Source organism: Barbus barbus (genome assembly GCF_936440315.1).
Source record: "Barbus barbus genome assembly, chromosome: 43".
NCBI lineage: Eukaryota > Metazoa > Chordata > Actinopteri > Cypriniformes > Cyprinidae > Barbus > Barbus barbus.
In genome coordinates this window covers 22,401,400-22,415,026 of record NC_136721.1, presented here as the reverse complement: position 1 = coordinate 22,415,026, position 13,627 = coordinate 22,401,400, and the positions used below count along the sequence as shown (strand labels likewise).

The following is a 13,627-nucleotide window of genomic DNA, read 5'->3' as shown; positions in this document are numbered from 1 at the left end:
CATTTTCACATCAGTATGTGTCCTCTTTCTTTTAATTTTGGGGGTGAAATATGAACTTTTTTGATGGTTCATTCAACTTGTACTGTATCAACACTTGATGAACATCTGTTAAATACATCTCGATCTCTATTTCCTGTTTGTGTTCCTCTAGGGATGAATCAACTTTATTTAGTTTGAAATCAGATGCAGAGAGTTGATGCTCTGCCAGAAATCCAATTGTCAAATGCTGATCCAACATTTATGTGCACATGGCAATCTGGCTTCCTCGAGATGTGTGAGCGGTTATTATAAACCCACAGATTATAATGCATTCAACTCGTGTTTAACATATATTAATCACTAAAAGATAACATAACATAAATCCAGCAGGTTACATGACCACCTGGCCTTTTCTTGTCATTCTAAAGAACAGAGGAAATGAAGTGGGGATAAAAGAGATCTATACTGAATTCTTTATTTCTGCGTAAGCGAGGATGGGTAATGCATGCTTCAATGCGTTATCAGTGTGTAACATGAATGTTGCATGAGTTTACCATGCAACATTTACCATTAGAATATTATCATATTGTGTGTGGTTTGATAGGGCATTGCTATGTGGTTGCCAAGGTGTTTTGAGACCTATCCATTATTTTTATTGTTTCAAGTTCAACCTGGAGTCTTCCAACACATCCAGTCTTCAGTGAGAGACATGTGATGACTTGAATCGAAACCAGACAGCTTCAGGTTTACAGGCCTGATAAACAAGTAAAGGGAAAAAGGAAGGTTAAAACACAAGTGACTGATCTGCTTCTCTTCTGAGAAACGTGCGCATGCAAGGCCAGATTAAACATGCTTGCTCTTTCTAGAGAAAGTCTTCTTGATTCTGGTTTCGTATTTTGAATTTGTATTCAAAAATACTGTCTGGCTTTCCCTTTATGTCTGTCTTTGTGTTTTTCAGAATGGAGGATGAAGCCATAGTGGATAGAGGAGCGTCTTACATCAAAAATGTGTGTGATGAAGAGGTCGAAGGTACGAAACACACACACAAACACACTTAAATATAGTGGGATATTGGATCTCCTGTGTCTCAGTGACGACTGTGGAGTCTTAGTTACTGTGGATTGAGTTTCACGCTCACTTTCTCTCACTCCTGTCTCTCCCTCTTCTCTTCGCCAGCTGTTTTGTTTCTTTTGTTTTTTTATTCTTGTATTGGTAGTAATTTGTTCTTAAGGGCAGGAGAGGATTATGAGTGCTGCAGATGTAACAAACTAAAGCTCTACACGTGAAGATGTTTACTGTCTTAATCCACACACACACACACACACTTAATCTGTTTCTACATTCAGGAGAAACTGACTAAATGTTCATCATTTTAGCGCATTGTATTTTAGTGCAAAACTTAAAAAATTTTCATATGCTGCCGCCAAACCATCTCAGCTTCATCGTGTGCATATTTAATTGCATTTTATGATAAAAGTATAAAATGATGATGATAATAATAACAAAACTAGTAAATGAATTGATGGATTTACAAAGATTATCAGTCTAAATGTATTTTTCTAGTGCAAGACTTATGAAATCTATATAACGCACACCAGATATTTGAATTGTATTCATTGAATATTAAGAAATAAAATATTTTTGACAAAACCTTTGAAAAATACCATGATGAATCATAATATATAGTTCTTTACTATGTATAAATATTATAGAATGTATATAAAAAACATTATAAAATAAGAAAAAAGTATAAAAATATACACATAAAATGTACATAATACACACTAGATATTTGATATAATATTTGATTAAAGAATAATATAATATAATATAAAAATTAAATGCATCTATTTGAATATAACAATAATTTTTTATTTATTTATTTTATTTTATTGATCTCAAAATGTCAGTTTCCCAAAAAAACATAAATGAGAAGTACATATTTTATTAATATTTTATAGATTAAATATTTAAAAATCACACTCTGTTGGATCAATTTAGCTGTTTTTTATTCAAGGGTTAAATTAAAATATTGTCATGCCTCTTTCCATGCAAATGAAGCTCATCACAGAAATGCATGAACTTTGTGGAATACTAATTTAATAATTAATGTAATAATTTTAATGTATTTATTAAATATTTTACTGATTGTGGCAGCTGGATTTGTGAGCCAGATATTCAGATTTGTAGCCTGATTTTTGTGGCCATGTTTGCAGCCCAAATAATTCCTAAAATAAATCATGTGCTGAAACAACACAGGCAGTGTGTGCAAATAAATGACTGGACACAGTTGAGTGAGTGAATTCCCCTCTCAGATGTAGAATATACAAATACTGCAAGTTCAGACGTCTAAAAATATCTGCACATCAAAAGCAGAACAAACACATTCGCAAACATGAGCTTTTCACACACTTATGCTCTTTCTATATTTGTTTCTCCATCTCCCGTCCTCACTGAACTTTGGACCTTCACATGATGGACACACACACACACATCAGATAACGTTTAGATGTATTTGTTAAACTTGAGATAAACTTGAGATGAATGAAAGTTAAGCTTGAGATGAATGAAAGTGAAGGCTGACTGAAGCGTGATTGATGGATGTCTGGATTCATCAGTGGATTTATTAGTCCTTATATTGTTCTGTGAGTGTGTGTTTATCTAAGTGCGTGTTCTCTCTGTTTTAAAATCCACTTCCTGGAGATGTCTTGCCATTTCCTGCTCGATCAGCTGTACAGGAAGTTGTTGGCATTTTTATCTATAATCTAACAAGTATGAGATACGGCTCAGATTTTCCTTCTGAAAACACGCAAACACAGAAATGCATTGACTTTCTTATACATGCTCCTGGTCTTATTGTAATTATTATGATTTATTAGTGCAAGTTCTTTCAAAGAATTAAAACGGGTGAAAAAATTAACTTTGAAATGACTTTCTTTCGCATTTATTGTCATAAATGTACTGTGTCACTCATGTGAACGTATTAGAAAGTGAATCACAATGTAATCACTTTGGTCGTCCTCACATTAGTGTTGTTTTAGTATTATTTAGTGATTTTGTCATTTTTATTAACTTTTAGTTTTTAAAATATTTTTATTTGGGTTTAATTTGCAACCCGATTTCCGGAAATGTTGGGACAATTTTTAAATTTGAATACAATTAAAACTAAAAGAATTTCAAATCACACGAGCCAATATTTTATTCACAATAGACATAGATAACATAACAAATGTTTAAACTGACACATTTTACAATTTTATGCACAAAATGAGCTCATTTCAAATTTGATGCCTGCTACAGGTCTCAAAATAGTTGGGACGGGGGTGTGTTTACCATGATGTAGCATCTCCTCTTCTTTTCAAAAACAGTTTGAAGACGTCTGGGCATCGAGGTTATGAGTTTCTGGGGTTTTGGTGTTGGAATTTGGTCCCATTCTTGCCTGATAAAGGTTTCCAGCTGCTGAAAAGTTTGTGGTTGTCTTCGACGTATTTTTCATTTAATGATGCATCAAATGTTCTCTACAGGCGAAATATCTGGACAATTCAGCACCCGGACTCTTCTACTACGAAGCCATGCTGTTGTAATAGCTGCAGTATGTGGTTTTGCATTGTCCTGCTGAAATACTCGTCATCTGGAGGGGAGCATATGTTGCTTTAAAACCTTTATATACCTTTCAGCATTCATAGTGCCTTCCAAAACATGCACTCATGCACCCCCATACCATCAGAGATGCTGGCTTTTGAACTGAACGCTGATAACACGCTGGCAAGTCTCCCTCCTCTTAAGCTCAGAGGACACGGCGTCCGTGATTTCCAACAAGAATGTCAAATTTGGACTCGTCTGACCATAGAACACTTTTCCACTTTCAAACAGTCCATTTTAAATGAGCCTTGGCCCACAGGACATGACGACGCTTCTGGACTATGTTCACATATGGCTTCCTTTTTGCATGATAGAGCTTTAGTTGGCATCTGCAGATGGCACGGCGGATTGTGTTTACCGACAGTGGTTTCTGGAAGTATTCCTGGGCCCATTTAGTAATGTCAATGACAGAATCATGCCGATGAGTGATGAAGTGTCATCTGAGGGCCCAAAGACCACGGGCATCCAACAAAGGTCTTCGGCCTTGTCCTCTACGCACAGAGATTTCTCCAGTTTCTCTGAATTTTTTGATGATGTTATGCACTGTAGATGATGAGATTTGCAAAGCCTTTGCAATTTGACGTTGAGGAACATAATTTTTTAAGTATTCCACAATCTTTTTACGCACTCTTTCACAGATGGGAGAACCTCTGCCCATCTTTACTTCTGAGAGACTCTGCCGCTCTAAGACATCCCTTTTATAGCTAATCATGTTACAGACCTGATGTCGGTTAACTTAATTAGTTGCTAGAGGTTCTCCCAGCTGAATCTTTTCAAAATGTCTTGCTTTTTCAGCCCTTTGTTCACCCCGTCCCAACTCTGATATGTATGTATGTATGTGTGTGTTTGTAATCCTGTGATCTTTGTGTGTGTGTGTAGGTCATCACACAGTCTACATTGGAGTTCACGTGCCCAAGAGTTACCGTCGCCGTCGACGACACAGACGACGCTCCAATCACAAAGAGAGGAGAGAGCGTTTGACGGAAAACGTCAGCGACAAATCAGACACCGAGACTACAGACGATCCATCCTCCAGCATACTCAAGCCTCTCAGTAAGTCACAGAAGAAGACAAACCGCCCATCATGCACTCACTTCACTGCTGTAGGCCTGTGGTAATAATCAATATGATCCAAGCCTTGAAGCTTCGTTTGCCAAATTTAAGTAATTATTTGCTAAAAATCTTTCTTTCTGCTGGAGCTCATCAGCAATTTCTCACAGTTTCTACATTAATTCAGCCTGAAATGAACTCTGATGGCAGAATTTAACAAAATCAGTCAAACAGATGAGTCATATTTCACTACAAAATAACACAACACTTTAAAAAGGATGAAGCGTAATTTAGGACCATTAGAATATTATTTTCATGATGAATAAGCACATTTTCACCCCAAATGTCATTAGTTTAATGCAAAAAATCTTGCTTGCTTATTTATTTATGTTTAAATAATGCAAATTATTAAATAAAAAGTAATTGTTATTATTAATTATTAGCGTTATTTAAAAATGGCTGGATAAATAATTTATATGACATATATAATATATATTTAAACCTTTGAATGTGTTTCAGTATATATTAAATTAATTTAGATTATTGTAATTTAGTATATATTACTTGCAGTATTTGCAGAATTAATTATTATATAATAAAATATAGAATAATATTTTTTAGTAAAAAATCTGTATTAAAAGGGAATAACTAACGAGAATAGAAATGCAAGATGTTTGGATAAATCATTATATATATATATATATATATATAATTTTACATTTAGGAGCAAATTGTGATCTGGACATTTTTCTAAGATATTTTTTATAAGAATAAATGGTTAAAAATGGTACATTTACACGAGTTGTGCCAAATTTGTTTTGATTTGTTTGACAACAAATACCATTGATCTTGCATGCAATTAAATTATAATTAAAATAATATTATTATATTATTACTTCAAAAGACTATCTTGCTTTTAATCATGTTGACTACTTTTATTACATTTTATAGTACTTTTTAGGAATCGCCATCCATTTTACTTAGAGCAGTTCAGACGTCTCATTCTGTGTTTCACAACAGAAATAAATCCATAAAAACAATCTGCAAGTCATTCTTGATGTCTCACATGACAGCCTTCACAGTTATTTCCCAGGGCTTTATCACGGGGTAATCCATGATGTTCTGGGGAATCAGGGAGTGATTTAAATAAATATGATTTAGCCGAGAGCGAGAATGAGATAAAGCGGTGCTCGCAGCCTCAGTTAAAGGTCTTTGTGTGTGCTAATCTCTGCTAATCAGTGACACGGCTGAAAAGGCAAAGCATCTAGCTAAACAAGTGCATAGTCACCTTTATCTGCGCTTATCCTCGGTGAACCCTCTCCACCGCTCTCTCTCTGACTGTCGATCCTGTGAGAATCACATATTTCACACAGTCAGTACTTACAGTAAGTCACTGCGTTAAACTAACAAACACATTTCTTACATCAATAGTATGTAGGGCTTCTCATGGCCCGGATTTGTGGCTGGATTTAGCATTAACGGTCAGCTGATCGCAGCAATGCCGCTAGTTTGAGAGTATATGCTGGTGGTATAATGGGTAATTTTAGACGCTTGTGGTAAGAAGTATTAACTTTTAGCCCAGGTTAGGAGGAAAGGAGCCAGACGTGGGCCAGAGGGATGTTCTTTTCCTCTCTTTTGTGTACAACACGGTCTTAATTTCTCCAGAGGGGCCGTTTCAGGTCGCTGGGGGAGGAAAACAATCGCCCGGCTTTGGCTAGTTTAGCTTAGATTAGCTGAGCATGATGCACAGGGAGAAAGGCAGTGCATGTTAAAAAGCCTGATATGTTAAAATATCAGTGTTAAGTGTAAAATCTAGTGCCACTAGTATTTTTTCTCATTTAATAAGTTTTTTCTTTTTTTAATTCCATTATAGTGAAATGTCTCAAGTGTGATTATTACGGTTGTTTTAGTCTTTGGTTTGTCTCTCTTTTGATTTAATGATCACTGTATGCAAATATCGCTCTATAAATGCCATAAAGTTGCTTATTAGTTCTAGAAATAGTGCAGCATATTAAGTGTTTCTATGTCGTTATAATGTTTCTTTGTTTCAAATTTCTTTTTAAACAAGCCCTAGATAGTTCATAATGCCAAAATATACACAAGTACCATATTGTTGTTGATAAGAAAATTCTAAGAAAGTATTTTTAGTTGCTTTTATTTGATGTCAAAACAGAACTTTCTTAAAATTCATTGTTGCCCAAATTAAATTGAATGAGTCTGACAAAGGCATAAACAGTTTTCATAATGTCATAATTATATCTATATTAATATTATCTTTATTTATTAGACTTTGTATTTACTAATATATAAAAATTATGTATTAAACTTTTAAGACATATATATATATACACGTATCAGAAATATTGTGAAATATCATTACAAATCAAAATGAATGTCTTCTATTTATATATTTTAAAATGTAATTTATTCCTGTAATTTATCAAAGCTGAATTCATTCTAATATGCTGGTTTGCTGCTCAAGAAACTTTTATTATTATTATTATTATTAATGTTGAAAACCGTTTTGCTTCTTCATATTTTTTGTGAATAGAAAGTTCAAAAGAACAGCTTTTATTTGAAATAGAAATCTTTTGAAACATTATAAATGTCGCTTTTGATCGATGAAATGTTTGCTTGCTGAATAAAAGTGATAATTTCTTTACGGTATTAGTATTTAATATATATTCAGAAGTACACAGAAGTAAACAAATGATTCCTTAAAACTAATGAATGAGTTGATAAGTATCTGTCAGACTGAGAGCTTCATCCTGTCCCTACATGTCTTTACTTTGACCTGAGGCCAAATGGAAAGCATGCACATCTGCACACATGCATGGCAGACATTGATACACATGATAATAGGCCTGTACTGTATGTCCCAGGCCAGTGCAGACCTTGAGATTTTGAATCAAAATATTCAGTCAGTCACTGTTGCAATACAACCGAGAGATTTCCACATATATACGGACTTCCTTAACTAGCAGTCTGTCCAGAAACCCTTTTTTTTTTTTTTTGATTGATTTTGATCAAAAATCTTGCCTTAAACCTTTTGTTTGTTGTAGTTTTACCTTTAAAAAGCCCTGTCTTTGTCATGTAAAAGTGTATACATTTTAGAAAAGGTGTGGCGCTAATGAAACATTATGACATGCAACACTGGGGTTATGAGAAATGCTGACAGACTCTTTTATTATGAATAAAAACTAGGCTTCCTCATGCAGACACTTTCATATGAAAACTTCCCTGTGAAATTCAGGTGCAGCTCAGTTCTGGCTATTTCTGTTGGTCCAGGAAATAAGTCTCGCATACTGACCACTTTTTGGGTGTAACACACTGATTATTTACAAGAAAGCTCATTCATCTTGATGTTAGATAACCCCTATGAAGGAAATAACCTGTGATTTCAATCACAGTCACACCTTACTCAGACAGAGCGCTATTGTCTTCTTGTGTGTTTCTGTTATTGTATCTGTTGTTTGCTCATAATAGCTAGTATTTTTAGACCCCTGGTTTGTTGTTTCCCCGTCAGTTTCTCCGGCTGCAGAGAGGATTCGCTTTATTTTGGGGGAAGATGACAGCGGTCCTCCTCCACCACAGCTCTTCACCGAACTCGACGAGCTTCTGGCTGTTGACGGTCAAGAGATGGAGTGGAAAGAAACAGCCAGGTAAAGAGGAAAAACACCCAAAACATAATTGATTTCATAGGTAATTTCTACAGGTGAATATATTTGCATATGAGTTTGCATATTGCCTCCAGATCAAGGCATCTTCATCAAATATAAGACAAATTCAATTTCTGCTGTAAAGCAGCTGTAAAAGACACATGAGTCATTGTTCAGCCAATTCAGTATTGCTTCATTTCAGTTCAATAGTGTAAATTCATGAATTATGAACCAATTCGGTTCAGCTATTAGCAGCTCTTCTGAATCAACTCTTGTTGTTATTCCGCTCCGGTCAGTTCAGTGTTGATTTGATTCAGTTCAATAACTGTGCCAAGCAAAATGCATCAACTATGAATGAATTTGAGTCAGCTATAAAAAGCTCAACAGAAGACAAAACTGTTGTCATTCAGTTCAGTTCCCCAAAAATTATTTCGGCTAACTTCAGCCAATCATTTGTTTTCAGCTGTTTTGTCCTCATATGTAGGTCAGGCTTGAAAAGGGCAGCCCTTTCGTCCAGCTCTGCTAAAACAACAGAAGTGTTCAACGCCAGGTGCTCATGATTGTAGTGTGCCGCTTGACTGTTCTTAGGATTTCACACATTCCTGACTGCGTGCGCCGCTCGCGTATGCTATTAGATAAGAGTCTGGACTACAGAATAAGAGTCAAGCAGAAAACCACAAGAAGTAACACAAAAACAATATGCATCTGGACTAAAGGAGAGGTACATGCCAAAAATGACTTTCCATCATTCACTCACGTACCTTTCAAACTGTCTTTTTTACACATAAACAATTATGATTATTTACTATTCTGGCTCAAATATACTGTTGATCTGGGGGCAAGTTGGGCTGAAAGCAAGAATGATCAAGTAACTGAGGAAAGTCACGTTAGCAAACAGACAAAGCAGCTTTCATCTGGTCCGAGTAGTTTTGATTTCCTGTGTGTATTGAGTGCTGGTCTTTTCCTGTCACTAACGTATCGACTGACCGACACACACAGGCCTTGCTAACGGAGTCTAAATTAAACTTTTATTGAACGGCTAAATCATGTTTTTGAATGGTTCTATGAAATGGGTGACTTTTGTCTGTTTTGTAGTTGAAAAAAATGTTCATAATTAACTGGGTGGAACATGATTCATTCATGTTATATTTGCCGATTATTAACGATGTCAAACGTTAGTAGAACAAGCTTTTGAAATGAGTTTTATATAAAAATAAAACTTTTATGATGCCACTTCTTTTTCATTATGACATTTAAAATGACATTTCACAGCTATTTTGAGGGGAAACTCACATGGAGGATTTTTTTAAATATAGTTTTTTTTATTTCTTATTTTATTTTGTTTTAAATCAATATGATTTATAATGTGAAAATTAAAACCAGTGCACATTTGATCATTATTTATATATTTAAACTACAATTTGCTTATTATTTTGAGGAAAATAATAGTGTAACAAGGATAAAAACTCACATGGATAGATTCTCCTTTATTTATGTACTTAAATGTGATTTAAATGTCAATCTGAAATCCAGTGTACATTTTATTTAACATGCAAATACAACAAATTAAAGCACAAATACAGCATGAAATACATTTTTTTTTTATTTAAGTTTTTAATTAATTTTGAATCAAAGTACATAGTTCTGAAGTACATACAACAGTATGTTATATAAAACAGGCAATAGCTGGTTATTGGGTTTAGTTCATCAAATGTTTCTGATGCAAATAACGGTGCTCCTTACATGCAGAGACTCTTGTGTACCGTTTCTTTCTTTGGATTTGCATGTTCCAGATTTACATGTTAAGAGCTACATGAATAATGTTAAAATGAAACCATTTGCAAACAAAGAGCCCAGTGTTTTCATGTGTGTGCACATGTGTGTGTGTGTGTATGTGGAGTTCCCAGAGTTCTCGTGGGTCTCTGGGTTCACCTGAGTCTCAGGTAACATATCAAAACTGCAGGCCGCGTGTGTGTGTGTGTGTGTGTGTGTGTGTGTGTGTGTGTGTATCACTTTTGTCTCGGATATCATACCCACGCTTGGCTAAACTGAGCTCAACAGCCTTTCTGCTCAAGATTACAGAGCTCTAAAGGATATCTGTGTGCTTAGGTATCGTTTCTCAGACAGATGTTCGCTCAAGCAGACATGGGTAAGATGATAACAGGGCAGCAGAGCTTTAAGAAGCTTTGAATCATTTTCATTCTTATTTTACATCAGAAAGCTTTCAGTTATTTGGCAGAAAGATCTTCATAATATTTTCTTGCAAACATAAAATACATCAAAAAACAGCACTGTGGTGGTACTATGGTCCAGAGATGGTAAAACCATGATAATCACTGATTACCGATCAAAAGTTTTCAGTCAGTAAGATTTTTTTGAAAAAAGATTCTCTTGCTCGCCAAGGCTTTTTTTTTAATAAAAAATACAGAAAAATCAGTAATATTGTGAAATATTATTGCTATTTAAAATAACTGTTTTCTGTTTGAATATATTTTAAGATGTAATTTATTCCTGTGATGCAAAGTTGAATTTTCAGCATCATTACTCCAGTCTTCAGTGTCACATGATCCTTCAGAAATCATTCTAATATACTGATTTGCTGCTCAAGCAAACATTTTTTATTATTATCGATAATAATGTTCTTACATGTTTTTGTGAAAACAATTTTTTTCTGGACTCTTTGATAAATAGAAAGTTTAAACAGCATTTATTTGAAATAGAAATGTGTTAAATGTGTTTAATCTCTTTGCTGAATAAAATTTCAAAAAATGTTCAGAAAATCTTACTTCATGATGCACCGTAGATGACCAAAATGAACTTAAAAACATGGCTTTACCACAGAACCTGCCAAAAACGTGTTCATCCGTACATGTACCATGGTAAAACCATGGTGGTGCATGCACAAAATATATGGTATTATGATGCTAAATGTTCAAAAGATGTGATATTCAGAAAACATGACATTGTCATGGTACATGCCCCAAAAACATAGTATTTTCATGATATTTTTCAAAAGTGAACTGACATATTCTATGCAGTTGCTGTCGGTACATTTATGTGTGTTGTGTGTGTTTCTCTCAGATGGATAAAGTTTGAGGAGAAGGTGGAGAAGGGTGGAGAACGGTGGAGTAAACCTCATGTAGCCACTCTGTCTCTTCACTCGCTCTTCCAGCTGAAAAACTGCATCGAGAAAGGAACCATCAAGCTGGACATGGAGGCCAACTCACTTCAGCAGATCGTCGGTAAAACTGCACTTCAGCACTCTGAGAAAAAAAGCTTCTTCAAGAACCATTTATGGCTGTGTACGGTTCTTTAGTGGTTAAAAAAGATCTCCAGATCAGTGTTTATATTTCTGGGTTCCTTAAACAGGGATTTGTGGGTTTTAAAAAAGGGTTTCTTAATTCACCCTTTCACAAATTAAGGCCTGAAAAGTTCCTAAATTGGATCAGAAATTTCTTTGTTCAAACACACTAGCTATTTTATTTTATTTAATATTTTAGGGAATTGGTTGTTTCAGACTGTTCATATAATTTAAATTCCCATAAAAAAAATATTATAATGTTTTAAATTAATTTCAATTTTTGTTATGCATAATGTTTTTTTTTCATTTGAGTTATTTTGAACTCAGTTATATAAATGAGTGTTTTCTACTGATTTTTAGTATTTATTTTAGTATTTTAGTATTTTTTGTGTAGTATAAATGTGTGTCTACCGAAAGGAAAAAAGAATAATTGGCATTTTGTCTTTCTCCGTTGTAGTGAAATTCAGTTAAGTGCTAAATTTTTTTTTTTTTTTAAATAATTTGAAATTATTTTTCAATAATTGTATTTATTTATTTATTTAATTTTAAGGATTTTTCAGAGTAAACACAGAAGAAACAAACAACATTGTCTCAGACTTCACACGCACTTACAAAAAATAAAATAAAAAATAAAAATAAATAAATAATAAATAAAAAGGGGGGTGGGAAATAAAAGATAATTGTATACAATTGTATACAAAATTGAATTTTTAATTCAACTCACTTATATAAATTAGTGTTTTCTACTGTTTTTTTTATTTATGATTTGTTTTTTTTAGGAATATATAAATGTGCAAGTCCCAAAAAAAAAAAAAAAAAAAGAATAATTGGCATTTTATGTCTTCATTCCTGTAGTGAAATTCTTAATTAAGCTAAATAATTTATTTTATTTTTTTTATTTATATATTTTTTATTTTATTTTTAATTTCAGTATTTCATTGCGTCCCCTTCCATTTATTCCTATTTCTTTAAAATTCCATTTTTTTTCCTTTACTTGGTCGTAAATATACCCTCATAAGACCTGCAGAAACCCAGCTTACAGCAGCAGTACACACAAGCTGAATCGTGACTCTGTGTTTCAGAAATGATCACTGACAGTCAGATTGAGAGCGGGCAGCTGAAGGCCGAGCTCAAGGAGATGGTCATGTACACTCTGCTGCGGAAACATCGCCACCAGACCAAGAAGTCCAACCTGCGTTCGCTGGCAGACATCGGCAAAAGTGTGTCGAGCGCGAGTCGCCTGTTCAGCAGCCAGGAGAACGGTAACACTGCTGCCACATTAAACCTCTCTCTTACTCTCTCTATCGCTTTCCTCACCTCTCCTCTCGCTTTCACCACCAGCATCTATCTGCTCCATCCATCAGCAGCGTCTCTCGCTCGGTTTACAAAAGCTTGCATTTATAGCAGATGTCTTGTGGGTAAAATAAAAAGCAGATTTGCACATTGCAAAACTGGCAATACTTTGATGTTACAAGCCCACAAGTGATCAAATGTGCTGATGAGGTGCAGTTGCTTTTTATATTTTCGCAGCAATCAAACCTCAGACCCTCCCAGGAAAGATTATATAAACCTCTAGAAACCTCCAGACATGTTAAAGTGCTCAAGATGTTTTGTTTTCGGAAATTCCTAATAGTGTCTTTTTCTGAAAGTGAAAGTAGCATGTTGATACTTCAGCACAAGTCTAATCATGTTTTAGGAAGTAGCCAACCAAAGTTGCTAACTTAAATTTATCATGAAATCAAAATCGAGCCTTTTGTATTTGTTGATACTCGTATTTGGTCTTATCGTGATTCACTGGTTCACACAATTCAAAGAAAAGCGTGTTTGTTATCATAATCGTTCATCAAAAACTCGACTTTCCTTTTCTGCTGACAGTATCAAGGCCTTTTATTTTAGCCCCTCCCCCCAGCTACCATACAGGGACACATTGCTCCATCAGATCCATTCTACATGCTTTTTTTATGTTTTACATGGAAAATCATCTCATTGTAAAAGC

General features: G+C 34.5%; 1 protein-coding gene across 5 annotated transcripts in view; it reads left to right on the top strand.

Annotated features, from left to right (window-relative positions):
* Positions 1-13,627, top strand: part of LOC306862736 (electrogenic sodium bicarbonate cotransporter 1-like) — a 47,612-nt gene that overhangs the window by 10,095 nt on the left and 23,890 nt on the right. For all 5 annotated transcript variants that reach the window (XM_079405684.1, XM_079405680.1, XM_079405682.1 and 2 more), the window contains exons 2-6: positions 938-1,008; positions 4,501-4,674; positions 8,198-8,333; positions 11,412-11,572; positions 12,714-12,893. In XM_079405684.1, coding sequence (XP_079261810.1) covers positions 938-1,008; positions 4,501-4,674; positions 8,198-8,333; positions 11,412-11,572; positions 12,714-12,893 — 722 coding nt within the window. The remainder of the gene's footprint in view (positions 1-937; positions 1,009-4,500; positions 4,675-8,197; positions 8,334-11,411; positions 11,573-12,713; positions 12,894-13,627) is intronic.